At 42.8% G+C, this 17672-nt stretch overlaps 1 protein-coding gene across 9 annotated transcripts in view; it reads left to right on the forward strand.

Moving 5' to 3' along the window:
- ABCC13 (multidrug resistance-associated protein 11) overlaps window positions 1-17672 on the forward strand; it is a 255662-nt gene that overhangs the window by 224835 nt on the left and 13155 nt on the right. For 5 of the 9 annotated variants that reach the window (XM_089998956.1, XM_089998961.1, XM_089998958.1 and 2 more), the window contains 7 exons: window positions 4496-4618; window positions 12510-12608; window positions 12835-12927; window positions 13029-13139; window positions 13217-13375; window positions 13560-13747; window positions 13877-14066. In XM_089998956.1, the coding sequence (XP_089855082.1) occupies window positions 4496-4618; window positions 12510-12608; window positions 12835-12927; window positions 13029-13139; window positions 13217-13375; window positions 13560-13747; window positions 13877-14066 (963 nt within the window). Of the gene's footprint in view, window positions 1-4495; window positions 4619-12509; window positions 12609-12834; window positions 12928-13028; window positions 13140-13216; window positions 13376-13559; window positions 13748-13860; window positions 14067-17672 lie in introns of those variants that run through there. The other 4 variants (XR_016430764.1, XM_089998960.1, XR_016430766.1 and 1 more) reach the window with 4 other exon arrangements.

Below are 17672 nucleotides of genomic sequence, written 5' to 3' on the forward strand. Positions count from 1 at the left end.
CGGCTCACCACCCGCAGCGGGTGGCTTCCTGCCCTGAGTACTCCTAGAGCGCTCCCAAGCTTCACTCAAGAGGGTGGCGACAGCAACTGCCGCAGAGAAGGTCGAGGGCATGTTGGTTAGGACCCGATACATGAGCCCCTCTTTCAGTCTCTGAATAAACTTTTTTGCCCGCTCATGATCATCAGCGAAAAGATTTGGGCAGTAGGGTTTTAAACTCTGGAATTTGGCGATATAATCCGTCAAACTCGAATTGCCCTGGCTGAGCTCCAAGAACTCCACCTTCTTCTTCTCCCTCGCATGAGGCGAGAAGTAGTTCTCCAAGAAAGCCTTTTTGAAAGCTTCTCAAGGAATGAGAGAAATTCCCGGAAACTGCACACCCCAGGCCATGTCCCACCAACTGCGGGCATTGTCCTTCAGCCTGAAGGTCCCGAATAACGTCTTCTTACCATCAGGGACTGACAAGACCTCAAACACTCGTTCAACCTCCTTCACCCAGTTATCGGCCATGTCTGGGTCGGGCTTGCCGTCGAAGGTCAGGGGGTCAAGCTTCAAAAAATTCTCATACGTCACTGCGGTATGCGAGCTCGGCTCAGGAACGGGCGTTGGTTCTCTTTGTGAATGAATCTGGTCTCGCATAGCCGCTGCCAAGGAACTTAGGGAATCCATCACGAATCCCTGTTGATCTGACCATTCGTCAACAGACTCTTTATTTGAGTTCCTTACCATCCTTGAAGTAAACAAGGAATACCAAAAATTAGAAATTTCAGGAAGCTCGTAATAAAAGCCAAAAACATAAGTACTATTCATGCTTAACATGAGTAGTTTACAAAAACCCAGCAATGCTGGTACATAAACAGAACGTGTCAAGTCTCTTAGCTTAACAAGGCAAAAATACACCTACTAAGCAAGAGGAAAGGTATACTCACAGTGCGATGCGGATGCTCAATGGTCAAGAATCTTTGCTTCCCTTAGATCTGATACCAAGTTGTAACGCCCCAAATTTCAAACTTGCGAACATTTTCAGAAAACAAGCAAGCGACTAGAAATATCTCTTTTCTTTAGAGTTTGTTTATGAAATCAGCAGAAGACTATTCTTTTGTTAAATTCAGAAAGACAAGCTAAAAACTTTGGGTGCGTTAGCTAAAAGAACCAAAACGCACAAACCATGCTACTTGCAAGACGCTTGGAAAAGCCACTTCCATTAAAAGAAGTTTCCAAATAGTACAAAATTCAGATATCCCAAGGAAAATCCGTTACAAAACCCAAAACGTACAGGACACGAACTAAGAGCAGGAAGAAGAAAGTCTTGAAGCCATCGCACCATCGCCCGTGGTGTACCTAAACATCACTTGTACCCATAGAATGCGTTAGTTTCACGAAAAACTAGTAGGTGCACAAGAAAGACTACATGAAATTGAATTATGTACATCTAATTCAGTATGCTAAGCAGTTTAAAGCAGATATGCAATTAAACAGGTAAGTAGTGCGAGCGAGTAAATAGTGCAAGCGCGTAAGTAGTGCAAGCGATTAAGCAGTGCAAATGCGTAAGCAACACAACTGTCAAAACGTAGCAAGACGATTCATTTGATCGTAAGCTGTGAACTACCATGCAACAAGCAAGTCTCACGACCCAACAACCAGTGTGAACAAACTTTATGTTTCGATATTACTGGCCTGCGGGTACGCGCATGCAAAACATAGAAACAACTGAGACTAGTTCGGGCGTCTGTTATTCTATGTATTTTCAATAACCCGAATAGCTAGTTGAGTCCGCTCCTAAAGGGACGACTTAAGCCAAGAGAGCATTCCTCAAAGGCAGGTAAGAAGTGCCACAGATGCATCCAACTTCTGCAGAAGTGTTGAGCTAACTATTGTAGCCCCTTTCCTCTAACTCTAATGCCTGGGGAGGCCGGATCATTGCCCGTGGGGTGGTTGTTAACAACCTGTCCATTGGAGTTTTTTACCGCTCTGTCCTCTCCCTTGACAGACAACAAGAAGTGAATGGGTGCGTTAGAGGTGGCTTAACTAACGACCCATTCTATGTTGTGGTCTTTAAACCACTCGAGCATCTTGCCTGTGAAGGTGAATCAGTCACCATTTAAGTGATTGCAGCATTGTGCATTTAGCACTATTCGAGGTCGCACGACCGTCTCATCCGATCATCGCAGTACTAGCGTGTAGTGCACGACTACAAGTACTCTAGGATGAAGGGGGTATAGCTCCTCAATAGGAGCCTGAACAGGAGTGTTTCATAAAGATGTAATGTTTATCAAACTTTACTTTTGACATTCTTTATCTTTTGAAACAGCTAGCAGTTTTTGCCAATATTTGGCATGCGATTTTCTAGAATCTCATCCGCTATCGGGGTATCTACATGCCTTGCATGATTCGATACCGGTCTCGATAGACGGGATACGGGTTTCTCAACAGAACCCTCGCTAAGAAGTTCGCTCGAACCTCAACTCGTCTGCAGGACTGCGTACTCAAAGAACCTGAATCCCTGCTAGGGATCCCTCTCCTTCGACGATGATGAATCACTAAGCTCCTGACTGAACTCTTGTCGCAAGAGGGAGAGCAGTAAATGCCTCTTGCATCCTCCACGAGGATGCCTCTAAAGCGTATACAATGAGCGAAAACCTGAGTGTGATCTGCAATAGAATGCAGTAACAACACATGCAAAAGCAAGAACCTGGGCGCAAAGCGCGACGACAAAGTAAAGACGGTAAGCAGGAGCGCAACGAAAGGCCTCGACGCAATGCGCGACAGGCAAGTAAAGACTGTAAGCAGGAGTGCAACGAAAGGCCTCGACGTAATGCGCGACAGCAAGTAAAGACATGACAGAAAGTAAAGGACAAAGATCGCGAAACCTTGTCCTTGAGTTAAGTGCATACTCGTTTAAATATATATTTATATATATATATATATTTTTATATATATATATATATATATATATATTTAATGGTCGTTTTTAGTTTAATTGAACTTAATTCAATTATCCAAGTCCTTCGTGCAATCTTCTCCTACCTCGGAGAGTTGCAAGCTTGCTGGCGTCTGTGGGTGTAAACGATTGACGGCTCGAGTCGCGGAGCGCAAGTAGAATCTGTTGTAACTACAAATATGCGATATTAACATGCAACCAAGACGAAAGCAAAAACAAGGAGAAGACTCAACTTCTCTGATACATAGGGTTGGGGCTGGGCCGAACGACTCTTGCCGCCAAAAAAACAGGTGCAGGGGCCATCAGCCCCCGCTGGTTATTTAAAAAGGCAGGGGGCCATCGGCCGCTGCTGGAAAAGTACAAAGGGCAGGGGCCGATGGCCCCTGCTAGAACAGCAAAAGGGCAGCGGCCCCTGCGAGGAAAATGAGCAGAGAGAGAGAGGCGCACGAGCCAACAGCCTCCCTGCGGCTTTTGGGAGAGGAGGCAGGGGCCAAAGGCCCCTATCGGTTTTTTAGAGGAATAGGGAGCGGAGCCCCCTTGTCAACCAGGGGTGACGGCAAGGGGCTTCGACCCCCTGTCGACCAACCAAGGACAGTGGCAGGGGAGAGAGAGACCCCGTGTCGGCAAAACAGGAGGGATAGGGGGAGCGGAGCCCCCCTGTCGATGAGCCAAACGAGAAGGAAGAGAGGGGGAGAGGAGAGAAAACAGGAGATAAAGAGAGAAGTCGTACCTGGTGGTCGCCGACAGCGGCGAAGGGAGTCGCCGGTGGCGGTGGTTCGTCGACGGCCGCCTGCGTCGCTCCCGATAGTAGGAGAGTCGAGAGAGATGCAGGGAGGAGACGAGAGAGAATCGGGGGGCGGAGAGTGCAGAGAGCGACGAGAGAGAGTCGGTGAGGGAGAGGGTCGAGGGAGCGTGAGGGTGAGAGAGAAGAGACGAGAGAGCAAGGAGGGGAAAGGGAGGTTTCGAGAACCTCCCCCCCTTTGCCTCGCTGTCTTTAAGAGGCAGCGAGGGAGGCAGTGCCTCAATTGGGTCCGAGTTGGTCCGGGTTCGGATCCGACCCGAATCCAAAGTCATTTAAAAAATTTTTTTTTGAGTTTTACACAATGACTCCTTTGGGAGCTCCCACTTCATGTGTAGCCTATATATATGGGACCTCTTGTCCTCATTTGTTCAATGCTTCTCTTAAGCATTTTATGTGCAACAAAGGATATATTTTTTATGTTGTTGGGTTGATCTTTTTGACTCTTTGAAGTCTTGTATGCACTTTGTGCTTGTATAGTGCTTTAGTGCTTTCTGTATTATCCCATATTGGGTTTGTAATAATGCATGTGCACTTTGTTTTTTCTATTTCCGCATACTTCACTACACTTTCAAGGTTAGATGTATTAGTGGCACATGCATGGTCTATGATATCTTGTTCAAAACCTTTGAATAGGAACTTCAGATGCATTTCTGGTGTTCTCTTTGTTGATATGATTATGTCCTTTCTCTGGAGATGAACAATTGACAACCTCTTGGTCTGATACGCTAATATATTTTTACTTTTTCCTTTTGCAGTTCTATTATCGATGTACATCTCGCGAGCTGCGAAGGCTTGACAATGTCTCCCGCTCCCCTATCTATGCATCTTTTACAGAGACATTGGATGGATCTCCAACTATAAGAGCATTCTTGGCAGAGGTATACATATCAAGTCTGGATGAGTTGTTCTTGCAGTCATATTGTTCCATTTTTTTTTCTAAATCATTTTGTAAGTACTTTTTCCAGTGGTCATAATATTTTTGTTATCTCCGATAATGTAGCATATCACCTTCTATACATACACGCATGTACACATGCACACATCTACATACATGCATGGGGAAATGTGCAAAGTTTCTTGGAATTTTTGCCCTGTGAAGGCGTATAGAAGTGGAAGGAGAAGGGGATGATAAGACAACAGAAACCAGCAAAGTTGTCCCTTTAGGGGTCTGACATTTTCAATTATCAAGAGGAGTCACATTAAAGTTTAAACTACAAAAATATCACTATATACAATAATAACGAAGACACACACCCCAATCTAACTTGAAAGACAAAATAACCCCTGCGCTTAATACACAAGTACAACATAAACACAAGTTATTCTCAACACTCCCCCTCAAGCTATAAATGGGTGAGAACCATGGACTATTTGCTCTTCAAAAGACAATGCCTAGTGATTGACAATGATTTAGTACCCACAACTTGATATTCTCCTTGAATAAATAATGATTGTATGTCTTTGTCGTCAACCTTTTTTGCGAACAAAACACTAGTCAAAATAGAAAAATGTCTAGCAGTGAGGATGCCCCATCTGTTAAGACTCTTAATATAATAGGGTTAGATGAAGAGATAACAAAAATACCTTACACAACGTATATACTTTCTTAATGTAGAGGCAATGAAAAAACAGAATATTTTTACACTATTGCCATGAATGAGATATAATGTGGGGTTGTCAACTGCATGCTTTTGGTTGCCGATAAACCTGGCATGGCTGAATATTGCAGAAATGCCACTGGATGCTAGAACAGTCCCAGAAGTGCTGAAACATTATCTCTAATGCTTTACTCTAATCGTTAGTAGGCTCACATCAACTAGCGAAAATCCTGAGGCCCAAATCTCCACACCTGGCCCTCATCTATGCTCTGGTACCATCTCTAGGAATGTTATTATACATTTTGAGAGTATTAGAGATGCTAGTAGTGCAACAACTAGTTCAAACAAGATATAATATATATATATATATATATATATATATATATATATATATATATTATAATATCATTATATATTATATAATATATGTACAAAGGATATACATATATTTGTATACATGTATATACGTATGTACAAACAAGTATATATATATATATCAAATATTAACAGTCTCCAGATACTAGTGTTATTTATAAAATTATGTGAGACAAATACCAAAGTGTTATTTATGTAATATACTAGGGATGCAAACAGATTGGATCCGGATCAGCTAAATACATGGGAAAGTCGGATCAGGTTGGAACAGCCAAAAATCATAAAAGTGGCATACTGGATCTGGTCTGTTTGCATCTCTATAGCATACTGAAATTCTAAACTCATTCACTTGTACCGTGGTTATTGGCATTAATGTATTTATGCAAGTATTTTTAGAAAATTTTATTGCTATTGTTGTACAAATGTGTTACCTCATGTAAGTTCATTCAGTCAATAAATTGAATAAAGTAAAGGGTTTTCATTTCATCAATGAGTCTGATAGTTTGGAAGTTTCAGATTAGTACAATAGTTACAATGTTATATAGACAGAGTATAGTTAAGTTATTGCTTATTTACCTTCTAATAATAATGAAATTGTGCATGGCATCATTCAACCATAACTGAAAAAGATATAAGCTTATTGGCAAGAATGGAAAATGTATAAATTTATCGGCAACAAAGACACTATTGTTATACCTAAGACTTTTTTTCCCGTGGATGCAATAACAATTAGGCCTTGTTTGTTTCATGCTATACACGGATACTCCATTTTGACTCCCGTTCTGTATCCCCTTGTATATTAGTTACATTGAAAACTTCATAAAAATGGCCATATCCTCATATCTTCAATTGTACCTGTAACGCCCCAAAATCGTGGACTTGAAACCTTTTATGAGAAAGGTTGAAAACTTTGAAATCAATCATTTATCAGAGTTTGAAACAGAAGTTCAGCGGAAGATCAGGTTTAAAATAGCAAATCCCTAGACTTTGGGCGCATTACAACACAAATGCAATCTTCCCCTTATAAACTGATTTGCAATTCGAATATATATTTTATTGAAATGAAAAGAATAACCACGTTTTGGTAATACAGTTTTAGTAATTCAGAGTTCTAATCAGAATAAATACTTTCAAAGAAACTTTATACCATATCTATGAAAAGTGTCCCCAGGAGCGCAACGTCATAAAAGGGGCCTTGCCACGACATCGTGCCATCGCAAGCTGTATAGCCTGTTCACCACCTGCCCATGAAATGGGTCAGTCCCACAACAGACTAGTAGGGGTGCAAAAGGCAAGAAAGTACAAATGCTGCAATAAGCAAGATATCTGCTAGATCAAGCAGGAAAAAGCAAGACTAGCAGACCTAACCAAACGTACTGTGTAGTAAGCAAAGCTCTAGTAAGGCAAATAGCTACATACAAGAGCAGTAAGGATCATAGTGCTAAACAAGCAACTATAGCAATCCAACAGATACTATAGATGAAGAGTAACTAACTTATCCACCAGTCAAACAAAGCAATTGCATAAGACAAGCATTTATAACAATGCTCGCCATGCATACAAGTACCATTGGATGGATCAGTCCATCGGCAAATAACTACATTAATTGTAAGGCACAAGCTATTGCATCAGAAGCAATTCATAAGCTACATATAATAAGCAATCATACGGTAGCAGTTATATCACAATATGTAACAACTAGCATAATGCTAGTATTATAAGCAACTGACTAGTAATGAGAAGCTAGTTATCATTGAGCAAAGAACTGCGTAAGCAGTTTAACCAACTAGAGTAACGCCTCGACAGGCATACATAGCTCAACGAGTAGCGTACCGAACTACCTAGCTAACAAGCAAGCAAGCAATGCACGTCATAACACGCATATCTAATAATCATGTGTGTGAGTTATATCTTGTCTCATTATGAGTTCGTCGTTGTGGGTACGCACAAGGCAAAACGTAGAAACAATCAGAATTGATTCGGGGGTTCATTATGCTATGTATTTTATTATACCCCGAATGACTGACTGAGTCCGCTCATAAGGGGACGGCCAGTGACCAAGAGAGTAAATCCCCAAAGGCAAACAAAGGCCCAATGGATGCGCATCCGAACTTCTGCATAAGTGGCCTGAAGGATTTTCCCTAACCTCCGATAACTGGGGAAGTCGGATCTTTGCCCGAGATTGCCATTAATGACTGTCCATCGGAGTTTTGTATCATCCATCATCTCTCTTAATGAACCGTCCCGAATGAGCACGATGGAGGGTTTTTTAACCGCCGTCCCATTCTACATGCTCTGGTCTTTCGACCCACTCGAGCATCTTGCCTGTGAAGGCGCATGATTATTATTTAGGTGAATTATACGCGTCATTGCGCGTTCGAGGCAACCACACACCTCTCATTCTACTCACCGCAGTACGCAACGTACCTGTTCGAAAGTACAACCACGATAAGAGGGGTCAACTCATAGTGAGGGTAGAAACATCACTCTTGTGATCTCAAACGTGTGCCATTGCACGTTCGAGGTAGACATAGACCTTTCATCCTACTCATCGTAGTACGCAACGTACCTGTTCAAAAGTACAACAACGATGAGAGGGGTAAGGATCTCTCACAGGAAATCCCTCAACACTTCTGCTTTACAGAAGTCACAGTGAACTCATTCAAGTTCCAACATATCGTGCTCGGGTCCTTTAGACAATCGCAAGCATTTTGCCTATTAGGCGAATATCAACATAGCAGGATCTAGCTTAAAGTGTCAATACACGTTTAGAGGTTACTACAGACCTCTCGTCCTGCTCTTCGTAGTCCAAACATATCGTACGTGACTAAGGATACAACTATAAGAGGAGGTACATGGATTCCTCATAAGAAATCCAACAACAATACATTCACGAAGGAAGGAAGGCGCTACTATCTTGGTTGGACCAGAAAGCCTAGAACTAGGTCTCGCATTAGAAGTGATGTAACGCCAATCTAGCGATGGCGCAAGTACCTCAATAGGATTCCCGCCCTACTCGTGCAGAGACTCCTAAGCAATGTTATTTGAATCGTATCGGATAGACGAACTGAGGTTGCAACACACTTCCCCCAAATACATCGACTTGGGGGAACCATCCGCTATCTCTACTTTACAAAGCTATACATCTTTGAAAATAGGTTTGCACCTAAATCATCTTTGGAGAACTGAAATGCATAAGTGTGTGTCGTGACTTTTTAAGACAAGTGAAACAATATACACTATACACTCGAAACTACACTCAAGGAGTGCAAGCTGGCAAAGGACAAACCCGTGCACATACCAATACAATGAAAAAACAAGGGGCAAGACTCGATGTGCGAAGCTGCACCGCGAGGGTAGAACGCTAGAGCTACACACGAGGTATGAAATCATACCTCAATCATCGAAACACACAAGCAGGCAACTGCGTAAGCAACTCACGAGGTATGAGATCCTATACTGACTAAGCAAGTGTAAAGGACGACTCACGAGGCATGGGGTTTCACCTTGATTAAATGACAAGCGTAAGCAAGTAAAGAAGCATACGACAGAGATAAGAATACATGCATGAGCAAGGCATATACACGAAGTGTGGCAGCAAGGTAAAGACGAAAACATACAAAAGTAAGTGCGACAGCCAACATCACAGCAATAGAAAAGTAAAGTACGAAGAGTAAAGCAAGTAGCATGGCGCATAAAGCGCAGGGCAATAAGTAAATGCAAGAAAGTAAAGTGCGAAAACGTAACGGAGGACCAGGATTGCATCCTGGAGAACAAGGCAGACATATACAAGTAAATGTCATGGCGCAAAGCGCGGAGCAGCAAAAAAGTAAAGTACGAAAAAGTAGAGAGGACAAGGATCACGAAACCGCGTCCTTGAGTTAAAAGACATGAATGAAAAGCCTGGGCATATATAGCGCGGCAGCAACAGAAAAGAAAGTGCAAGAAAGTAAAGAGGACAAAGATCGCGAAACTGCGTCCTTGAAGGTAAAGACATACATATATATATATATATATTATACGTATACACATATCATCCTCTTTTAGTTATCTTTTCTTATTTTAGCATTTATCTGTTCATTGTCCTTTCACGCAAGAATCCCTTACCTTAAGGGGTTGCGGGTCCGCGTACGCCAGCGGCGTAGGCAAACAAGAGCTCGAGCCACAGAGGGCGAGCTAGATCCACCGTTCAACCTACAATGCTTGGAACGTTAGTATATGCCGTAATATAAACGAGAAGCGGGTCCGGTAAGGCCTGCAATGGTACCAAACACGAGAATAGGCAGGGAGCTTAGCTCCCTACGGAGAAGCAACAAAGGAAGCAAGGCCTCTCGCAGGCTGCAGTGCCAAAGGCAGGGGCCTCAGCCCTGCCTGGCAACAACAACAGAGGCAGGGAGCTGCTCCCTGTCTGCCAGCACAAAGAGCAGGGGAGGGAGCAGAGGCTCCCTGCCACACCTGCCGCAACAAGGCAGGGGGGAACACCCCCTGCCAAAACACGAGACAGGACAGCAAGAACAAGGCAAGGGGGCAAAACCCCTTGCCGGAGAACAACCGAGGTGCAGGGGGCTTCGCTCCCTGTTGGGAAACCAAAGGAGGCAGGGGGCAGAACCCCCTGCCGAGAAGCAACAAGAGTGCAGGGGGGCTCCGCCCCCTGCATGGAAAACGACTGAAAGCAGGGGGGCCTTGCCCCCTGCCGGCAAACAAAAGAAGGCAGGGGGGCGAAGCCCCCTGCCGAGAAGTAAAACAAAGGCAGGGGAGGCCTCGCCCCCTGCCGGGAAACAAAAGAAGGCAGGAGGGCGAAGCCCCCTGCCGAGAAGCAAAACAAAGGCAGGGGGACCTCGCCCCCTACCGAGAAACAAAAGAAGGCAGGAGGGCGAAGCCCCCTGCCGAGAAGCAAAACAAAGGCAGGGGGACCTCGGCCCCCTACCGAGAAACACAGATCAGGGGGGCGAGGCCCCCTGCCGAATACAGGATGGGGGTAGGGGGCAGAGCCCCCTAACAGAGGACCATAGGAGGCACGGTGGCAAAATCCTATGCCGAAAAACCACCAAGCGACAGGGGGTAGAGCCCCCTGTCGACGAGAGGCGACGACAGGGGGCTCAGCCCCCCTGTCGACCAACTGCAAAAAGTCAGGGCGGGGGGGGTAACCCCCTGCCGACAAGAGGTGACGTCAGGGGGCTCAGCCCCCTGTCGACCAACCCCTCACAAAGGAAAAGAAGAGAAGAGGGTTTATACCTCAGAGGACCGCAGCAACGGGGGAGTCGTCGGTGGCTGGAAGGAACGGGAGACCGCCGATCGAAAGGTCGAGGTAACGGGGGTTGTCGGGGTCAACAGCGTCAGCCTCCAACGAAGGGGGGTGTCTGCCAAGGTGGGTGCTAGAACGCGAGCATAGACGAGCGCAGCAGCGGACGTCGGCTGAGCTGCCTCGGCAAGGGTGGCGATGATCGGGAACAGAGGGTGCCTGACGACGGCGCTCGACGGGAAACACAGCAAAGAAGGAGCAAACGGTGGCTGATGGCGAGTCGCTGATGCCAGCTCGAAGAGTGAGGTGGCCAGCGACGGGTCAGGAAAGGCGTCAGGGACAGGGAGTCGCCGACGCTCAGAGATCGTCGAGGCTCGAAGGTTTCCGTCAGCGTCGGTCGTCGGCTGTTGAAGGTCGGTAGCTACGAGGAACTCAGGCAGCTAGGGTCGTCGGGTTGTCTGCTGAGGCAATCGACGTAAGAGAAGAGAGGAGGCAGAGAGGGTTGCCGAAGCTCGAAGGTCACCGACGTCGGCCTCGATCGCTGGCGTCCTATGACACAGGGGACGAAGAGAGGGGTTCTCGGGTCGTCGATGCACGTAAGTCACTGTGGCTCCGATCGTTGGCGTCTGCCAACAGGCTGCCGGAGACGGGAGGCAGAGAGGAGGTGGTCGGAGGCACGATCGTAGGCGGTTGCAACACCCAGGACGAAGGCGATGGCCGGCAGCGAGTCACCGGCGTCGATGGCCGCAGAGAGGGACGGAGACGGGAGAGGTAGAGAGAGAGTGGCGAGGGGGTTTTACCCCTCGCCCGACTGAGCCTGCATCTTTTTAAAGATGCAGTCGCTCGAATGTTCGAGAAACCAGGGTCGGTCAGGCTCGGGTCCGGTTCGGACCCGGATCCGGGCCCCACACAACGGACCAAACCTCGACACGTGCAGGGCACATGTATGACACGATTTTTTTTTCAGGGCTTTACAGTACCCATGTGACATAGGTTTCATGCAACTTACATGGGAAAGGGTTGGGTTGGTAATCCTGATGTAATTCTTTCCTACCATGAATGGAATATGGTCCTTTTTATTGGAACTTTGTTCCTATTTATTTTGAAAGTTCCGTGCTGTTAGAAGTGGGCACCAGTTTTTCCCACCTCCTTCCACTTTTTGTGTAAATCCTTTTATAACTTCCCCCCCATGAAAGCTTTCACATAGGAGGGCTAAGCTGGCAGGGTTTTTTTAGAAATCTGTGCCCATTCCCATGTAAAGCATTTCATTTACATTGGAATGAAACAAACAAGGCCTTAGATTTTTCCCAGAAAAGATTGTGCCACTAAAGTTATTGGCAAGAAAGACACTATTGTTATACCTAAGATTTTTTTTCCCTGTGGCTGCTGTAACACTTGGATCTTTCCCAGAAAAGATTGTGCCACTTCTTTTCATATTTCAATTTTTGTTTTTGTTTTTCCTCTTTTTTCTTTTTTTCTTCCCTTCAGACATATCACTGCACCGTTTTATCATTTGGATTATCAATCTGGTTTCTGTTGCTTGAAAATAAGCAGGAAAAGTTCATGGTCCAGTTCATTGAGTTGATTATGCTTTATCAGAAAACTAGTTATTCAGAGGTAACTGCAAGCCTGTGGCTTTCATTGCGCCTCCAGGTATGACTTTGAATTCTTTTACTAAATTATACCATGCTTTCTGATAATTGTATTATTATACTTTTCTCTTTTAACTAAAGAGTTGAAAATATTCATTTTGAAGCCTTCCATTCCTTTTCTTTTCCCTGGTCTTCTGTGTGCTTGTTTTTCATGTCTGTGCTCATCTCTGTTAAATTATTATGTGGCATATTGATGAAATATGGTTTTTCCAAATGCAATATACCAGTTGCTTGCAGCATTTATAATATCATTTATTGCTGTAATGGCTGTCCTTGGTCATTGTGGTGGTCTTCCTTTTAATTTAGGCACTCCTGGGCTGGTAAGCATCTCATATGCTCTCTGTTTCTAGCATAACTGTTAATGTTCTTTAATCTTCATGTTGCTTATATACATAATTGGAGGTTATATACATCGTTTTAGGTAGGATTGGCCCTCTCATATGCTGCTCCAGTTGTAACTCTGCTAAGCAGTTACCTGGCTAGTTTTACAGAAACAGAGAAGGAGATGGTTTCAGTTGAAAGGATAATTCAGGTAGGTTCGGGGGCTTTATTTTCGTCTCCCACTGACATATCAGAGTATGCTATTAGTATTTAAAGTACCTTGTCTAGTACATGGATATTGCAGAGGAAGTCCACGGTGGCATAACAACCAGTGCAGATTGGCCTGTGAATGGACATATTGAATTTGACAACGTTACACTGAGATATATGCTATCTTTGCCTCCAGCACTGCAAAATGTGTCGTTTTCTGTCCCTGCAGGAAATCAGGTTAGTACTCATTAAAGGAGATTCTACAACATGTATTTGATATCAGCATAATGACATTGTTATAATTTATGTAACCGAGATTTGAGAGAATACACCAATAACAAATTCTACCATTGATCTCTTGATGTTTCTCTACCATGACTATCCACATGGCCAATGCTGTGACTGATTTACTGGAGGTCAGGTTGGAATTGTTGGAAGAACTGGTGCTGGTAAATCTAGTGTGCTGAATGCTCTATTTCGCCTTAATCCTATCTGTGAGGGGCGCATCTTATTGGATGGTGTAGATTTAGCTTCTGTTGCTGTAAGGGGACTTCGCTCAAATCTTGCAGTTGTTCCACAAAGTCCGTTTTTGTTTGAAGGGACTTTAAGGTATCAGTCACCCTTTAAAATTTGACACATGAATCATAATACCGCGCTTTTCTCTTCTTCTTTTTTATTCTCTTGGCTTTCAAAGGTTTACTTCTCATGTATAGTGAAAATAGTTGTTTTATTTGTCAGAGACAACCTAGATCCTTCCAAGGTGGCAAATGACTCAGATATATGGCAAGTGCTTCAGAAATGCCATATTAAAGAGGCCATAGAAGCTGCAGGAGGACTGGAAATTCAAGTAAAAGAGGCTGGTACATCATTATCTCTTGGCCAGCGGCAACTTATTTGTCTTGCTCGTGCACTGCTCAAATCTTCTAAGGTGAAACTCTGTCAAATTCAGTGCTGTAGATTGTTGTTTCTCCTGCATAAAGTAAAATAAGCTGTTTAACAAAGTAAAATCTGGTGTTTATATTATGTGATTCTTTCCTTTTGTGTACAAACAAATTGTCACTTATCAAATATTTGTTCTCTCACTTACCAAAACAATCTTAGTTTCAATTAATCAAATCATTATTCTGATCAGACATTTTTTCCTGTCTGATGCAAAGAATAGGATTTGAGCCTAAAATATAGTCGCCAATATTGATCTTGCGTTAGTATCAAAACTCAGAAGGGATTGTCTTAAGATTTAAAGATAAGTGGTTTTCTATGAACAACCTTTAGAATTTTTGAACTAAAATAATAAAATTTTGAAAATACACTTTTTGAAATGTTAGAATTTTCTTTTATCATATATATTTATTCTTTTTCTCAAAGGCCGATTAAATGCACAGTAGATTCAAACATACACTAATATTAGTGGTTATGCTGCAAGAATAGCAAATCCTTGTCCCAAAACCTTTAATTGAATCCATTCAATTCCTTTCACTGATCTCTCTCTAAGTTTTGATACTACCATTTTGAACTCTTCTAAAATTTTCATCATCACCTATGTCACAGGGATTCGGCTAGTAGGGTGCCGCACCCGCATCGACGCGACTCGACGCGGGTGCGAGTGCGGGTGCGGTACCGGGTGCGGTCAACCCGATCTTGGGTGCGTTGACCACACCCAGGATCATTTAGGTCCATTTTTTTTTTGGATTTTTTTTTTTAAAATTTGCCCTATGAAATGGGCTACGGAATTTAAAAAAAAATCTGCTGACAGCTGCTGCTCTTGTTTTATAAAGGGGCACTTTTAAAACCATCTAAAATTGAAGAGCCTTTTCAATCCAGATCCTTCTTTTTCGTAAAGGATTTTCTCTCTCCATAATAAATGATAATGATGGTGGTAGCCTTGCTGGCTATTAGTATTCACTGTTCTCCTGACGAGATGGGTGCTCTAGCTGTAGCCTTGTGTAGACCTCTCTTTTCCACATGTCCAATCCAATAAATTTCTTTTAGCTGTCGTGCAACTGTATATAAAATGAAATTTGAAGAATCCTATGGCGTGGCAGTGGAGTTGTAGGCCTCATGAAGACTCTCTCTCCAACAAACCACATCAAACCTTGCGCTTATATTTTTTTTCGTGAAGACCAGGGAATTTCAGACATGATTGAATCATGACAGTCAGCAGAACACAGCAGGCTGGGTCAATCGGATTGCCAATCCTTTCGTTTCATCAATTTTGTCCCGTTGCCTCAAAGTACACAACAAGCAGAATGTGGGTAACGAGTCTTCAAACAAACACACCAGCAAAAAAAATTGGACCCCCAACCCGCGTCGGGGGAACTCCCGGACCCCCTTATATATATATATATATATATATATATATATATATATATATATATATATATATATATATATATATATATATATATATATATATATATTGCATTTTTGCCCTGCCGCACCCCCGCACCTGGGTTTTTTGGAAGTGCCGAATCCCCGCATCCACACCCATGTGACATAGATCATCACTTAAAATACTCTTCAATTTCATTATTGCTCCTTCATCGACTCTTTTTCTTATGTTCAGCAATCCAGATATTTTAAGAACCATGCTTTAACAGTGGTTATCAAATCAAGTTTCTCAATCTTTTCTTGAGCTTAGCTCTATAAAAGCTCTGCCGAACTCAATCTTGAATCTGTCAATACAAGCCCAAGCAGGGATCTTGAGTTTGATAAAGTGATCAACCATCTCAAGCAGCATCGGGCTTGGTGTAGTTCATGAAATTAAGGAAATGTTTATATGGCCACTGCCTATGTTGATAAAAGCAAGATTTATCTTTTGACGTCTCTACCCTTGAATCAAAACTTTTCAATTGACAAGTTGGCTTCTTATAGCTTGATAGCTTGTTTTGCTTATGAGGCTGCTATGCTATTTTGGCTTATATTTGTAATGAAATAAGAACCAGGCAATGGAATTGTAACGACCCCAAACTGACCCTCGGAAAAATGCAATTTTTTTTTAATGAATACATGTTTTAAATCATTGCGGAAAGACAATCCATGGATCTGGGGCACATTACGAATTTTATATTCACCAAACCAACAACCATTCCAAAACATAAATTTATTTAAAAATCCATAAATTTAAACTGAATATATTTGACTTAATAAGACATGGATGGAGGTGATAGGAAAGGATATGAATGCTTTGAACCTCTCCGAGGACATGGCATTGGATAGAAATGATTGGAGGAGAAGGATTCATGTGGTAGACCCAGAATGATTTTCTTTTTTGGTTTATATCGCCGACCCCAATTGTTTTGGGATGAAGGCGTAGTTTTTTTTTTATATTTGACTTAATAACCCAATTTAAAATTCCATAAGTTCCAAAAACAATCAACTCCTATAGCAGTTAGAATCCGGGCTACCAAATCATAAATCCTCGTTCTTTCCAGCAAGCCGGTCCCTCTATCACTTTGCTCAGCTAAGATTGAGCCTCAGCACCTGAAAAAGGTTTTTAAAAAACAGGGTAAAAAGTGAAGTTTTTATACGAGACCCTCTCAAAATCCAAAAATAACGAAAGAAGCATACTTCAAATCAAACATAAGTTTAAGAAAGCCTTAAAGCATAATTCTCAATTAAAAAAGACTTGCAATATACACCAACTTAATTTAAGGCAACCAAAAATCACAGGTCACATAACCAATGTTGATGCATGAACTAAAGAACAATCGATGCATGAATCAATGCAACTTTCATAAGTGGCTTTTTAATCTAATTATTAATCATCTCTTTTGAATACATGTCCATACTTAGTGCAACACTTTTAGGTTTCGTCTTGCATAAAATCTGCGGATGCTAAAAATGGGTTAAAATCCCGAGGTTCAAGGCAGTCTCCAGTTTGTATCTTAATCAAACAATTGTATTTTATTAACTGGGTCCCACATATGTCCCTAGACCAATATCAGGAATCATCACCCTAAGTCGGAACATTAGGAATCATCACCTAATGTCAAGACGACAAGGGCATCATCACCCTTCGACGTCACTTTTCTTGGTATACTAATAACTGCAGCTAAGTCAGACAACACCACTCCTAAGCAAAGTGGTGGAAGTTTCCTACAATCGTGGTTAGGAACAAGAACCACCTAACATGTTCTTGGGGTAAATGGTGCACACGGCGTTCAGTATCCTCACGGTCTTCTCATGACCGCCATCCAAGGATCCCACCATTTTAGATGGCAACCAAGGAAAAAAAAAATAATTATATTGTTTAGGTCTTTTATATCTTTCATAAATTATTAAGGGTTCTTCACACAAGAACAACATGCATTATCCGATTTGGGCCTTCACCCCATTCGGTCATAATATTGTGGCATATGTGAAATTAAATCATAAGCATTTTAAATCATCATGTCAACGCATTCCAAAAAAAAAATTTATTTCGGCGCAACAAGGATCACCTATGTACTCTACTTCCAAATCTTAATGGCGATCAGATCATCACCCCAACCACAAACTGAAAATATTCTTTAGCAATGACTATCTACTTCAAGAT

Source organism: Nuphar pumila, chromosome 3 (assembly GCF_984573655.1).
Source record: "Nuphar pumila chromosome 3, dmNupPumi1.hap1.1, whole genome shotgun sequence".
In the NCBI taxonomy this organism is placed as follows: domain Eukaryota; kingdom Viridiplantae; phylum Streptophyta; class Magnoliopsida; order Nymphaeales; family Nymphaeaceae; genus Nuphar; species Nuphar pumila.